Genomic DNA, 14,803 nt, shown 5'->3' on the forward strand with positions numbered 1-14,803 from the left:
AGTGATGGCAGATGTGGAATCCAGTGTCCAGTTCCACTGAGAGGCTGAGCTGCTGCCTTCATTTAGAGATGTTGTCAGGAGAGGTGCTTTTAGTTAAATCAGCATCAGAATATTCATTGAGTGGATCCTCCTTTTTTCCCCCTCTGCTGTCTTGCTAATGTCTGTATACATTAGCCCTCTAATGAGCTTTGCTGAAGCATGAATGTCTTTGACATTCTATACTGGGAAATGTTTTAGGAGATGATACAGGGTTTAAAAAAGAAAGTGAAAGTGAAGTCTCTCAGTCATGTCCAACTCTTTGTGACCCTATGGACTGTAGCCTATTAGGTTCCTCCTTCCATGGGATTCTTCAGGCAGGAATACTGGAGTGGGTTTCTGTTTCCTTCTCCAGGAGATCTTCCTGACCCAGGGATTGAACCTGGATCTTCCACACTGTAGGCAGACACTTAACCATCTGAGCCACCAGGGAAGTCCTTAAAAAAGAAGTCAGCCAATAAACTTAGAAATGATAAAATCAAGAAAGGAGCAATTTTTCCTACAATTGCACCCAACTGATTAAGAAAAATATGTACTTACTTTTCAAATAAAGGGCCACAAAATAGGAAAAGAAAAAAAGATAATATAGTGACTCCTGCTACACATGGTATTTATGGTCTGGATTTTGTCCTGAGGTCAACTGTGATGCTTTTAGAAGCGTGTAGAATGGTCCTCCCTGGGATGACCAAGGTAAGAAGAAGAAGAGGCAAATCCATGAGATGCCCTTCCTGTCAAGAGACCACTGAGAGGAGGGTGGGCTTATCTGTGCCAGGCTGGACCACTCCTCCCTGACCCAGGAGATGCCAGAAGGAGGAGGTCTCTCCCTTCCCAGGGAGAGTCAGTGGCTGCCCCCAAAGACAGCTTTCCTGCTCCCTGTGACCAGCCCCTTCCCCACTAAGTTCATATTCTAGACACCCGACTCCCACCCCCAATCTCAGGAATCAAGAATCTTAATCTGGTTTTGCCCAGCCTACTTTCTGGGCTTGGAGGGTCCAGAAGGGGGGCTCTATTATAAATGAAGATAAGTATCAAAGTTTCTGTGGCTCCCACTAGACACCCCGCTTCAGTGACATGCCTTTTGAGAGGTGGCCAGTCTAGTGGTGAAGAGCATGCACCTCCCTCTACCAGGTCCAAATTCTGGCTTTGCCACTTATCAGATGTGTGAATTTAATCCCCCTGTGGTTACTTTTATTTTCCTGTGATTTGTTTCCTCCATCTCTAAAAATGAGGACTCTAGGGAAATTATGAGGATGAAATGAGCTAATATTCCTAAAATTCTCATAAGAATACCTGGCATATAATAAGCTCTATACTTATAATCATTTTTTAGTAAAGTGAATAGATGGAAATAATAAGAATGTCATCCATCTTTTGTTGGCTGCTATCCACTCTATTTAAATATCTCATTTAATTCTTGAAGTCTATGAGTTTGATTTTAGTTCATTAATTCCCATATTTCTCCCAGCAGTTAGACTAATAGATTTCCTGGGATAGTAATTTTCCTAGGTTTTCCAGCTGTGCCAAGCTGTAACTGAGCTAGTGTTAAGCCTCTCTCAACCTTTGCTCATTTAGAAAGACAGGATTATCAGAAAGTTTAATGATAATCCATGTGACCCCTTCACATAGTGCCTGGCAAATAGTGCAGTGAAAGTGAAAGTCGCTCAGTCATGTCCGACTCTTTGCGACCCCATGGACTATACAGTCCATTAAATTCTCCAGGCCAGAATACTGGAGTGGATAGCCTTTCCCTTCTCCAGGGATCGTCCCAACCCGGGGATCATCCCAACCCAGGGATCGAACCCAGGTCTCCTGCATTGCAGGAGGATTCTTTACCAGCTGAGCCACCAGGGAAGCCCAAGAATACTGGAGCATTCACTAAATGAGAACTTTATTATCAGGCAAGAAAGAAGACAAGGGTCTGTTTTCCATGTTACTCTTACTTTGCAAGCCTTGTCCAGTCAGTGACACCCAAGTTCCCTGATAGAATGGATCTATGGCCCTTACATTTTCTTTAAAAAAAAAAAACAACACACAATTATTGGAGTATAGTTGATTTACAGTGTTGTGCTAGTGTCTCCTGTATGGCAAAGTGAATCAGTTGTACATATATATATCGCAACTCTTTTTAAGATTCTTTTTTCAAATAGGCCATTACAGAGTACTGAGTAGAGTTCTCAGTGCTATAGCAATGCACTCTGGTATTCTTGTCTGGAAAAGCCCATGGACAGAGGAGCTTGGTGGGCTACGATCCATAGGTTGCAGGGTCAGACATGACTAAGCACACACACCCACACATACACAGCAGTGTTTATATATCAAGCCCAGTCTCCCAATTTACCCCTCTCAACCCTTGCCCCTGGCAACCATGTTTGCCTTCTACATCTGTGACTCTATTTCTGTTTTGTAAGTTTATTTGTACCCAGTTTTTAAGATGCATATATAAGCAATATATAATATTTGTCTTTAGCTGACTTACTTCACTCAGTATGACATTCTCTGCATCCATCCATGTTGCTGCAAATGGCATTCCCTCACTCTTTTTTATGATATTCCACTGCATATATGTACCCTAACTTCTTTTCCCATTCCTCGGTTAATGAACATGTCCTGGCTTCCATGTCCTGGCTATTGTAAATAGTGCCACAGTGAACACTGGGGTGCATATATCTTTTTGAATTATGGCTTTCTCTGGGTATATGCCAAGGAATGGGGTTGCTGGGTCATATGGTAGTTCTTATAGCAAAAAAAATCAAACAGTCCAGTTTTTAAAAGTAGGCAGAATATCTAAATAGACATTTCTCCAAAGAAGACATATAGATATGAAAAAATGCTCAACATCACTAATTATTAGAGAAATGCAGATCAAAACTATAATAACGTATCACCTCACACAGGCCAGAATAGCCACCATCAAAAAGTCTACAAATCATAAATGCTGGAGAGGGTGTGGAGAAAAGGGAATCCTTCCAGACTGTAGGGGGGAACGTGTGTTGGCCCCTGCATCTTCATCTAACTCCCTCTCTGAGCTCAGAGCCCTTTTATGCAGGGGCACATGGCTTAGTGCTGCAAGGTTTTCATGGACCCACAAAAGTGTTTAAAATCTGAAAAACAAAACTACTGTGTTGCTCCAATAAAGCAAAGGACACTGCAAAATCAGAAATCAATATTTAATTACATATTAAAAACAAATGATTATCAAGCATTTAGTATGTATATTAAATACCTTTGTAGGTATTACCAGGCTTACCAGGTGGCTCAGTGGTAAAGAATCCACCTACCAATACAGGAGACCCAGGAGATGCAGGTTTGAGCCCTGGGTCAGGAAGATCCCCTAGAGGACGAAATGGCCACCCACTCCAGTATTCTTGCCTGGAAAATCCCATGGACAGAGGAGCCTGATGAGCTACAGCCTATAGGGTCGCAAAGGGTCAAACACGGCTGAGCACACAATGGCCTAATTAGCCCCATTTCACTGGTAAAGAAAGAGAGGCATAGAGATATTTAGAAGTGTGTCCAAAGTCACACAGCCTTTAAGCAACGGAGCCAGGATTTGACTGCTGGCAACAGAGCTTTTACTCTGAACTCTGGCATACAGCTCTCAAACATCTGCAAAATGTAACAACGTGATAGCTCTCAGTGTTCATAAAAAAATGTAGTCTGTTTAGGAAACAATTTGTAGACTGGCTTTTCTCACTTTGCTGGAATTCCAGACTATGTGTAATGATCACAGAGAAATCAGAGCCACTCATAAATTAAATGAGTGGTCCTCACCAAATGTTTTCAAAAGCAAAAGAATAAACAGCTTTTCAAATTGTTTTTACAGAAAAAGATTATATGTCACTTGAGACTAGAGATGGTTTTTAATATATTGGATGGGCCTTAGGGTAGAGCCTCAGAAGCAGACATGCTCTGGGTCTGCAGAGATCTTTAATCTACTTTCCTTGTGCCTGACCAAAGCACACAAACAAACAAAAGAATACAGTTAATTAGGCCAGCCCCTGAGAATCTATTAAGTGCAAAGCTGTTCACACGGGTTTTGGCTTCCACGTGTGACCAGATAGACTAAATGTTTCACGATCAAGCTCTCCTGGCTCTTCAAACAGAAGGCAGTGCAGCAAGTGCCCATGGCTTATCTGTTGCTAAATGAAAACAGACATTCAAAACTCACATGAAGAGCCACAGGAGTTCCTGAGAACTGCAGGGAGACAGCACAGAAGGTAAGAAGACACAGCTGAGTCAATTCCTCTCAGTATTCCCCAGTTTCATTCAAGATCCCGGGCAGTCATGAGAGACTGGACACCTGATGCTTTAGCCTTGACCACCTGCTCTTTCGGCATGTCACCTCTGCAAGTGCCAGCATCTCAGTTCTTCCCAGAGGCCAGCAGCCCATGCTTTGCCAGGATTCCAGGAGAACACATGTGATCACCCTTGTCTGAAACAGCTACTTGAAGAAAACCAGTTGGGGGTCATACTGATTCTCCACAGTGCCGTGTATTTGCTTGCTCCGGCTGCCTTAACAAAGGACCACAAACTGGGCACCTTAAACAATAGAAATGTACTGTCTCACCAGTTTTGTAATGTTGACTGAAAAAATGCACAGCCTCCAAGTCAAGAGTTATGTTTTATTTGGTGGACAAAAGGGAGGCATTAAGCCTGAGATGCAACCTCTCGGATAGCTCTGAGGGACTGTACCAGAGAGGTAAGGGAGGGGCCAGAGTATAGGGGTTTCTCCGGTGGCGCCTGTGGTAAAGCACCCACCTGCCAACACAGGAGACGTAAGAGAGGCGGGCTTAGTCCCTGGGTGGGGAAGATCCCCTGGAGGAGGGCATGGCAACCCACTCCAGTATTCTTGCCTGGAGAATCTCGTGGTGAACCACTGTCCATAGGGTCGCAGAGAGCTAGACTGAAGTGACCTAGCATGCATAGTTGACTTACAGTGTTGCACAAAAGGGAAAAGAGTCACAGATGTAGAAAACAAACTTGTGGTCGTTAAGGGAGAGAGGCGGGGCAGGGGTAAATTGGAAGCTTGGGACTGACATTGAGGTTTTTGCGACAAAGACCAGGTAGTTGGAACTCAGCGGGCCCCAGCGAGATATGAACTCACGACCCCTGGTTTACAAGACCAGTTGCTCTAACTCCTGAGCTATAGGGCCTCATAGCTAAAGATTATCATTAATTAAAGAAAACCAGATATCTCAAGTTAATGAATTTAGCACTTTTCTATGTATGAGAAGATGCAAGAGCTTGGGCTTTCGGAAATCATGCCTCTGATGTACACCTTAGCTATCTGGGTCAGGGCCCTGCTCTTCCCCTTCTTGAGTCCCCTCAGGGCTGGCTGGGTTTGACAACCACAGCATCCTTTCTTTACTGCCATGACGGGCAGCATGTTTCATTCACAATAACTGGAAGTCTAGGAGTAAGGTGTCCTCAGAGTTGATCCCTCCTGAGGATTCCCAGGTGGCGCTAGTGGTAAAGAACCCGCCTGCCAATGCAGGGGACATAAGAAACATGTGTTCAGTCCCTGGGTCAGGAAGATCCCCTGCAGGAGGGCACAGCAACCCACTCCAGTGTTCTTTCCTGGAAAATCCCATGGACAGAGGAGCCTGGCGGGCTACAGTCCGTGGCGTCTCAGAGTCAGACGTGACTGAAGCAACTTCGCACGCATGCACACACGAGGGCTGTGAGACAAGTTTTTCCATGTTTCTCTCCTGACCTCTGATGCTTTGCTTACATTCTTTGGTGTCTCTTGGTTTATGGATGCCTCACCATCACCTCTGCTTTCATCTTCACCTGGTGCTGTCTCTATATGTACGTCTCTGCATCCAGATTTACCCTTTTCAGGAGGACAATGGTCATACTGGATTAGGGCCACCCTAGTGACCTCGATTTACCTTGATTTCCTCTGTAAAGACAGCATCTCCAGATAAGACCACATTCTGAGGCACAAGGAAAGCGGGGGACCAGGAGTTAAGACTCTGTCTTTTGGAGGGGACACAGTTCAACCTGTGATAGGTCACTTACTTTCAAAGTGATTTTAGTATGAGATTGGAAGGACTAATGGTGAAGCTGAAGCTCCAATACTTTGGCCACCTGATGGGAACAGCCGACTCATTGGAAAAGACTTTGATGCTGGGAAAGAATGAGGGCAGGAGGAGAAGGGGATGACAGAGGATAAGATGGTTGGATGGCATCACCGACTCAGTGGACATGAGTTTGAACAAACTCCAGGAGGTAGTGAAGGACAGGGAAGCCTTACATGCTGCAGTGCATGGGGTCACAGAGTTGGACATGATTGATCAACTGGACAGCAACAACCATTCATTCATTTATCACTTCCTGAGACTATGTATTGGCTGTTTCCCTACTCATCCCTTTAACCCAGACTCTCTAATAAACCCCAGCTGTGTTTTTGAATAAACTCTCTCTTAGCATGACAGCTCTTGAGTCAATTGCGGGGTCCCTCCCCCACAGTGCCCCTCTGGTGGGTAGAGTTGACTAATTTAGCAGCAGACTTCTTTCTCAGAGGGCTCCCCCCAGAGGCCTTAATCTCTGAGTGATGGCAAGTGAGGGCAAGATAACTCGCAGGGAGGACATTCACAGTTTAACGAACTGTTTGCCTGATACAGAGTTCAAAATTATAAGGCAAGGGCATAAGGTAATCATCACGGAAACTGGTTTTGAGGATCCTGAAAGTAGCAATTGAGATGAGTTCTAAGTGTGGCGCTGTGTCCTGCATTTATCTCATCTGAAGGGCTTGACAGCTCCTAAGGAGATAAACACAGTTGGAAGATGTACTGGGAAGTGTGTGGGCTGAATACAAAACAGTGCCACTTGTTCTGCTGCGACTGTGAGCAAAGGCACCTGAGTTTTGAGGCTCAGTATACACAGTAGACAGTTCACGCTGCCTGTCTCACTGGACGTACTATGCCCCAGTGCGAAGGAATGGTGAGCATCGATTATTTGAAAGATGCCATGTCTGCTGGGTGAGGAGAGTGGATGGGTTTGAATGGTAGGTAATGAAACATGTAAACTCCCCCAGTCCCTGTATCTGTTCATGAAGTTTTTGAGTTGCCAGTTGGGAATGGGGCCCATAGTTACGGATTATCTGCTTTTTCAAGAGAAGCTAAAAAACCTGGAGTTTTAATATGGAATCTTCTCACTTTAAAATGTTGCCTGCTAATTCGATGATTGTATTTTGTTATTTGCTTGTTTCTTTTGAGGTTGACCAGACCAAAGAATACAGGCCAGTGGGCCACAGGTGCCTCTTGGGCTGCGACTTCAGCGTTTCTGTTCTAGGATAATCTTCTGTTTTGAAAGACCAAAATCTAATGTGTTTTAATTAAATAACCATCTAGATAGCAATTATTTAGTCCTGCTTTATTCTTTTAAGCTGAACAAATTCATATTGAATAAGATTATTTAATACTTATAATTTGTAAAATTAGAAATAAAAACATATCTGTTAGCCCTAGGAAACCCAAATCCAAAAAAAAAAAAAAAAAATCCAGCAAGAAACCAATGGGAATATGTGTCTCCATGGTATCTTCTAGACTGGTGCCTGCAACCACTTTACTTATTCAGCTGCTCGCTTTACAGCATCCTGCAAGATAGGTCTGTGTGTCACTCTGTGCTTCAGAAGGATAGTAGAAAGTGAGGACCCCCATGCCCTTTGTTGTTATTGCTATTATTATTTTCAGCATTATTATTATAACAGTGATAATAATACCTTCCAATTCCCACTTGTGTCCTATATATTATGCACTATGTTAAGATCGTTGTCTTATATAATATATCCTCAGTCTTGAAAGGTTATCATTACTTTCAGTTTCTAGATAAGGAAGGTGAGCTTAGTCCCTACATCATGCCTGGAGTTTATAATGGAATATCAGGTGCTATTTCTTACAGGTTTTATAACTTTTTAATTTTATAGTTCATCATGGGGTGGCAGGCATAAACTTTTGGATTTTTAAAAATGCTTGTAAAGTTGTAGAGTAAAGTCTGTGGGTATTAGAGATGTTTCAAATCAAAATAAACCAAAAAAAGTTGCAAACAGAGAAGAAAACAAAATCAGAGTTTCCTACTTTTAGATCTGTCTACTCAGACATTTCTTGGAAAGAAAATGCAAGGCAGGGTACACCTGCTTGGTATTAGGGTTATCAGGGTCCTAATTTATGAATCAGTTCTCAAATTGAAGCCTGTCTGAGGCAGCCAGCATGGAAATATGTTCAGGCATACACAGAGGATTATTTACTTAGACTGATACAGTTTTTTACAAAGTGGAGATTTGAAAACCCTGAGAGTTCAGATCAGAATGTAGCAAGTGGAGAAGTGACTCAAGATGACCCAAATGAATGCAGCATAAAATCTCTTCATACACAAGAAAAGCAGAAACATTATAGCGAGCCAGAAAAATAAACACCCACAGCCTGCCCTTTCCAGGCTTTAAAATGAAGTGTCATAGAAGATGCTAGAAGAGACCATTTCCTCACTGCAGGGTTTTAAGAGCTTTATTGGTAGTCTCCATTTAGTTGGAAATAAGTGTGCATTTCTTGGTTTATGAAGCACTGTTCCCCCAAGCATGAAAGTGTTAGTTGCTCAGTCATGGCTGACTTTTTGCGACTCCATGAACTGTAGCCCACTAGGCTCCAATGTCCATGGAGTTTCCCAGGCAAGAATACTGGAGTGGGTTACCATTCCCTTCTCCAGAGGATCTTCTTGACTCAGGGATCAAACCCAGGTTTCCTGCATTGTAGGCAGATTCTTTACCATCTGAGCTACCAGGGAAGTCCAAAGATTAATACTATTATATCAAAACAAACTTGGAAGTTCAGTCTTCGAGCTGGTTGTTTAAGTGTTTGTTGACATCTTAATCTCACAGCTTCAGTTGTGTCTGATTCTGTACAACTCCATGGACTGTAGCCCCCCAGACTCTCTGTCCCTGGGATTTCCCTAGCAAGGATACTAGAGTGGGTTGCCATGCCCTCCTCCAGGGGATCTTCCCAACCCAGGGATCGAACCCGCATCTCTTATGTCTCTTGGATTGGCAGGTGGGTCCTTTACCACTAGCGCCACCTGGGAAGCACTACCGCTTTATTGGTTGACCCAGCTCTGCAGTTAATCATTCCCTGAGCAGCACAGTCTTCTGCGCTCACACGCATCTCCTGCTTTTCAAAAATGCTGATTTCAAGAGAATTATCATGTATCAGTGAGTGATTATGCTGGATTGGAACAAAATTAAGGAGAAATTTATTTTCCAATACAGAGGAACTTGAAAGTAGGATCTGAGAAGGCAAGAAACTCAAACTGAAAAATGCATAAGCTCCCAGGGAGAAGAATATTCCCATTCCTGATTATTTTCCAGGTAGAATAGTCACTTAATAAATATGTAGTAAGTGATCATTTTATCCCAAGAAATATCCTGGAGTTCACTTATGAATAAAAGACAGTTTCTGCCTTTGGGTAACTTTTCAAAAATCAAAAGTTTGATCAAGTCAATAAGTGAATTCAGAAGACAAATTGCTTGTCCATCATGCTGTGCTAGGTTTGTTTTTTTTTTTTCTTTTCCCTATGGATCGGGAGAGGCATGGAATTAATCCAATTTTTACTCTTCCACTGACTTGAAACCATTCAAGCGGGTTCCTGAGTGTCAGCTTCCTCTCTTGTAAGAGATGGAATAATAATTCCAGTCTTGTAAATCTCACAGCTGTATAGATCTCACAGGGCTGATATTCACAGGGTATCACACAGAATAATGGCTGTGAAGCCCTTTGAAATCCAGGAAACATTATGTAGTCCCCATCTTCAAGAGACCTATGTTAGGGTCAGAGAGGTAAGACAGACAGATGCGAACCAGCCAACACAAACTCCTGGACAGTCCACGTTCAAGAACCAACTATTCAGTGGATACTTTAACCTATCATTGGAAAAGAAAGCTCAAAATGGAGCAGTTGGGTAAAAATGTGATTTAAAAATAAAATATCGAGAAATCTAGTGTTATGTGTTGATCACAACTATGTACTCTGCATGGTTTGGGCTTCCCAGATGGTGCTAGTGGTGAAGAGCCCACCAGCCAATGCAGGAGACGCAAGAGATACAGATTCGATCCCTGGGTCGGGAAGATCCCCTGGAGGAGGGCATGGCAACCCACTCCAGTATTCCTGCCTGGGGAACCCCATGGACAGAAGAACCTGGTGACCTGTGGTCCATAGGGTTGCAAAGAGATCTTTACCATGAATCCTGAGAAGTGACTGTCCTGTTAGGATTCCCTCAAAGGCAGTCTAGCCATACGTGCTTTGCATGCCCTAGAAGGACCACTATGGAGAGGCGCCTGCCACAACATCCATATATCCAGGATGTATATCCACCACACTCCAGGACTCCCCTATCTCTTTGGACAGGGTATCTCCCCACCTTTGATTAACTTCCCACCTTTAAATTTCATAAAAGGTCCTGGTGTCATATACGTGTTATGCATACACAGACTGTCTAGCTTTTAATCTGAGTCCATCTGACAACAAGCAAGAAAATGGAGCTTAGGATACCTGAGTGAGGCTGTGTCACTTATATGAATATAAAGAGACAGGCTCATTATCATTAAATTAATAGATTCTAGAAAATACATAAACACTTTAATAGCACTGAAACCTTAGGGAAAATAATATTCCTATCTCTCTTGAAAAATCAGGTGATTGTTTAAATCATTGCGCTCTTTGCGGATCCACTATCCAATAGTTCTGGCCCAGAAAGACTTGAGTTTTCCCATGTCATGTTTTGCCTTTTCAGTTTATGAAGGGTAGATTGTTAGTCCTGAGCCCCAGCTGGTCTCCCCAAGATATACATATTTCTATGGGAAACTGAAATTGCACAGAAGCCAAATACAAAGATAGGAAATGATTTTAGCCGCACAGTTCCGTTTCTACTGGGCCTGTCCAGATTTGCTATAAATCAGCATGAGAACCAACATGTCTTTCCCACTGGACTAACAGCCATCTCTCTTTCCCAGTGCTCTGTCTCCTGTGGTGGTGGAGTACGGATTCGCAGTGTCACGTGTGCCAAGAACCACGATGAGCCCTGTGACATGACAAGGAAACCCAACAGCAGAGCTCTCTGTGGCCTCCAGCAGTGCCCGTCTAGCCGGAGAATCCTGAAGCCCAACAGAGGCACGATTTTCAGTGGGAAAAATCTACTGACACCTGACCCCTTGAAGCCTGTCCCTCCAACTACACCCAGTCCTAGGACGCTGACTACACCCAGTCCCGGGATACTGACTACACCCACAGTGCCTGGGCCTCTGAGCACAAGCACTCCGACAATTAACATCCCTGATCCTACCATAGCCTCCAAAGGAGGAGACCTTGATGGGAAGCAGGGGCAGAATAGTTCAATACAAACTGAACTGGACACCCATAATGTCATTTCCACTGGAAGTACTTCCCAGCCCATCCTCACTTCCTGGTCTTTGAGCATCCAGCCAAATGAAGAGAATGTTTCCAATCCCAACACTGGTCCTACCTCAGAGGGAGACCTTGTCATCACGACAACAAGTGGTTCTGACATGTCAACTTCCAGCAATGCTGTGACTTGGCAGGTGACTTCGTTTTACAGTCCCTTGACCAAAGAGCCAGAAGTGGAGATTCACAGTGGCTCAGGGGAAGGCAGTGAATCATCTGAGAAAAAAAATGAGAACAACTCTGTGACATGGACCAAGATCAGAGTACCTGGAAATGATGCTACAGGGGAAAGAAGTATTGAAATACCGCTTGGACCTCCACCAACACCTTATCTTGGGGGGACATCTCTATGGCCACCCTTTAGCACAGTATCAGAAGGACTGGTACCCAGCCAAAGGCCCATTACTCTAAAAACTGGAGCATCCAGAGCTGAAGGGACGGTCACTGAAAAGCCAGCTAATACTCCACTCCCTCTGGACCACCAGCCATCATACTCTAAAAAGCCAGTAAACCCTCACCCCTCAGAACTTCCAAGCAACATGAATATAACACAGAGTTCTGGACCAGTCCTGACCAAGGAAGATGCAACAAGTCTGATGGCTGAGGGATTTTTGCTGAATGCCTCGGATTATAAGCAGCTCGCGATGGGACACAGCCCTGCCTACTGGATTGTTGGAAACTGGAGTGAGGTAAGAGTTCTGTTTCTTACCCAGGCCTGATTCTATATGGAATTAGCTAGAGGTGCTGCATTTCTGTGCAGATTTCCAAATGGACTTGAAAAAAATGAAGCAATCAGATCCATGCCCTCATCTCCCTCTTCATCTAACGCCAAAAAAAAAAAAAAAAAAGTCCAGGGAAAGAGAACAAATATAGTGAGATAGAGTGAGGAGAACCTAGAACTGAATCAGGAGACCTGAGTCAGCTAGTTGCGTGACAGTAGAGAATTCAGTCTGCCTCTCTGAACCTGCTTTTGATCTACAGAACAGTGAAGCTAGTACAAATCACCTCTTTTCTCCAATGTCACTTCCAGCTACAAACTGTAAACATCCTATGATGAAGGACCAGAGAATCCATAGGATTCAAAGAAACTTATGGGAGGACCTGAGTTCCCATTTCATTCAGAAAGCCAATGTTGAGAATCTGGTTTAAAACTATCAAGTAGTCACAATTGGAATAGAAATCTAAAGCAAACTTCTTTAAAAGAATTCTGTGCTTACTTTATTAACGATTTCTTTCTTCCTTTTTTTTTTTTTTTTGGACTCAGTGTTTGCTTGTATTAAAAAAAAATTCTTTTGAAAAAAACTATTTTTGACTCATAGATAGAGTAAGAAGAAAATAAACATGATGGCAAAACATTGGTTCTTGTTTTCAGGCTTCAGGAATTTGGCTAGATATTTGTTTCTCCATTTCTAGAACTAATTACATCCTTTGAAGCATCACAATCATTTTTCACCCATTTGCATTTTGAATGTACAGTATTTGAACTTGCTAAAAATAAATTGACAACTCAAAAGAGAACTTTGTGGCAAAATAATCACATGTTCAAATCATTCAGCAATTTTTATGACGATGCATGACTCATCTCCCTAGCTAAAAAGAAGTATTAGCAGCTAATGTAAAAATAACAATACATTTAATTTACAAAGCATGTTAATTTCCAAACCACTTTCGTATATAGTCTCCTATTTTCTCCTTTTCATAGTCCTGGGGAGCAGGTAAGCACTCCATTTATACCAATTTACAATTATAGAAACTAAGATTTTTAACAGTTAAGTGACTTGTCTGTAGACATGTCAATTGGAAGATGAGCCTTCTAAATCTTTCCACTCTAATCCGCAGGCTCTCTAGTGAATTTTAGCAGCAGCTGACAAGTTTAAATTCTGTTGTATCAATTAGTCAGCATCACTAGTCCCAAAATTGACTATACTGGCAAAGAGTAGGTATATGCAACCTTTCAAATTTTTTAATTTGCATTCAAACTATGCTCTCACTTTGATCTATTTTGATTTCTAAAGTGAAATCATGTTCATTACATTTTCTGTCAATGGAGCATCATATTATTATCTCCTTTTGCAAGTAAAAAATCCAGTTTCAGGAGGACAAAAAAGATTTCCAGGCTTAGAGTAATCCAATTTGTTCAGAAAAGGAGAGGAATGAGTCTCAGATCCCTGACATTTTGGTCAGATTTCTTTCCGTTCAGTTCAGTTCAGTCACTCAGTCATGTCCGACTCTTTGTGACCCCATGAATCACAGCACGCCAGGCCTCCCTGTCCATCAGCAACTCTCGGAGTTTACTCAAACTCATGTCCATTGAGTTGGTGATGCCATCCAGCCATCTCATCCTCTGTCGTCCCCTTCTCCTCCTCCCCCAATCTTTCCCAGCATCAGGGTCTTTTCCAATGTTAGCAAAGTCTAATTGGGCTCTTAATGATGAGGGGGACGTTGACAGTGAATACGTATGAAGTATGTGCCATGCTTTATAGAATGACTTTATGCTAATTCTCTGCACTGCCCAAGGAGATTGGTAATATGGCTCCCATTGTTGAGATGAGGAAGAGCTGAAAGGTGAAAACTAGCCAGAATCACACACACACACCCACACACACCCACACACACACACCCGGCAGAGATCTGAACCTAAGCAGACAGACTTCATAGCCTATGATCCATCGCTTTACAATCAGAACCTCACCACTCTCTCCACCTTCTGTTATATTTGTTTCTTCTTTGATCATATGATCCATAAAAATAATGCCAGTTATGTGGTAACCCTGGGTAGACAGATGAGAAAATCACATGGTTCATAAGAAGGTGCTTTCAAATAACATTGACGGCCTGTGGTTATTTTTGAGTTCGCAGGAGCAAATCGTCACTGAAGTGGATTCAGCCAGCCTAGATATTTGAAATAAAAATGTACTGTGTAGGTTTTATGAATGATATCATTTCACATAGTACTCTCAAAAGGTATTTTTCCTTTCAAAAACGTGGGTCACCCCTAAAGAACTTAAATAGGCTCATTGTCCTCTATCCAACAAAACAGTCTGGTCTAAATTCAACAACAAAGAGAACAAGTTATGGAAACAGAGCCTACCTGTTAATTTTTAGGATTTTGTTAGTCAATGGAGATGAAGTCTGAAAGCACCTTCTGTTAAAGACACAGTGGGTCTTGAGAAAAATATGAGGTAGGACAAACAAGGGGTGAATGACTAGATGAAAGGCATGCATATGGTATCAATATCAGAATAAAATATGAGTGATATATTGTACATAATGGCATATGCACAATCTGTGTGTGTACTTAGAAGTCACACACACAT

General features: G+C 42.6%; 1 protein-coding gene across 1 annotated transcript in view; it reads left to right on the forward strand.

Moving 5' to 3' along the window:
- Positions 1 to 14,803, forward strand: part of ADAMTS12 (ADAM metallopeptidase with thrombospondin type 1 motif 12) — a 389,258-nt gene that overhangs the window by 330,272 nt on the left and 44,183 nt on the right. The window contains exon 19 of the mRNA XM_005694823.3: positions 11,039 to 12,175. Within this exon, the coding sequence (XP_005694880.2) occupies positions 11,039 to 12,175 (1,137 nt within the window). The remainder of the gene's footprint in view (positions 1 to 11,038; positions 12,176 to 14,803) is intronic.

Source organism: Capra hircus, chromosome 20 (genome assembly GCF_001704415.2).
Source record: "Capra hircus breed San Clemente chromosome 20, ASM170441v1, whole genome shotgun sequence".
Lineage (NCBI taxonomy): Eukaryota > Metazoa > Chordata > Mammalia > Artiodactyla > Bovidae > Capra > Capra hircus.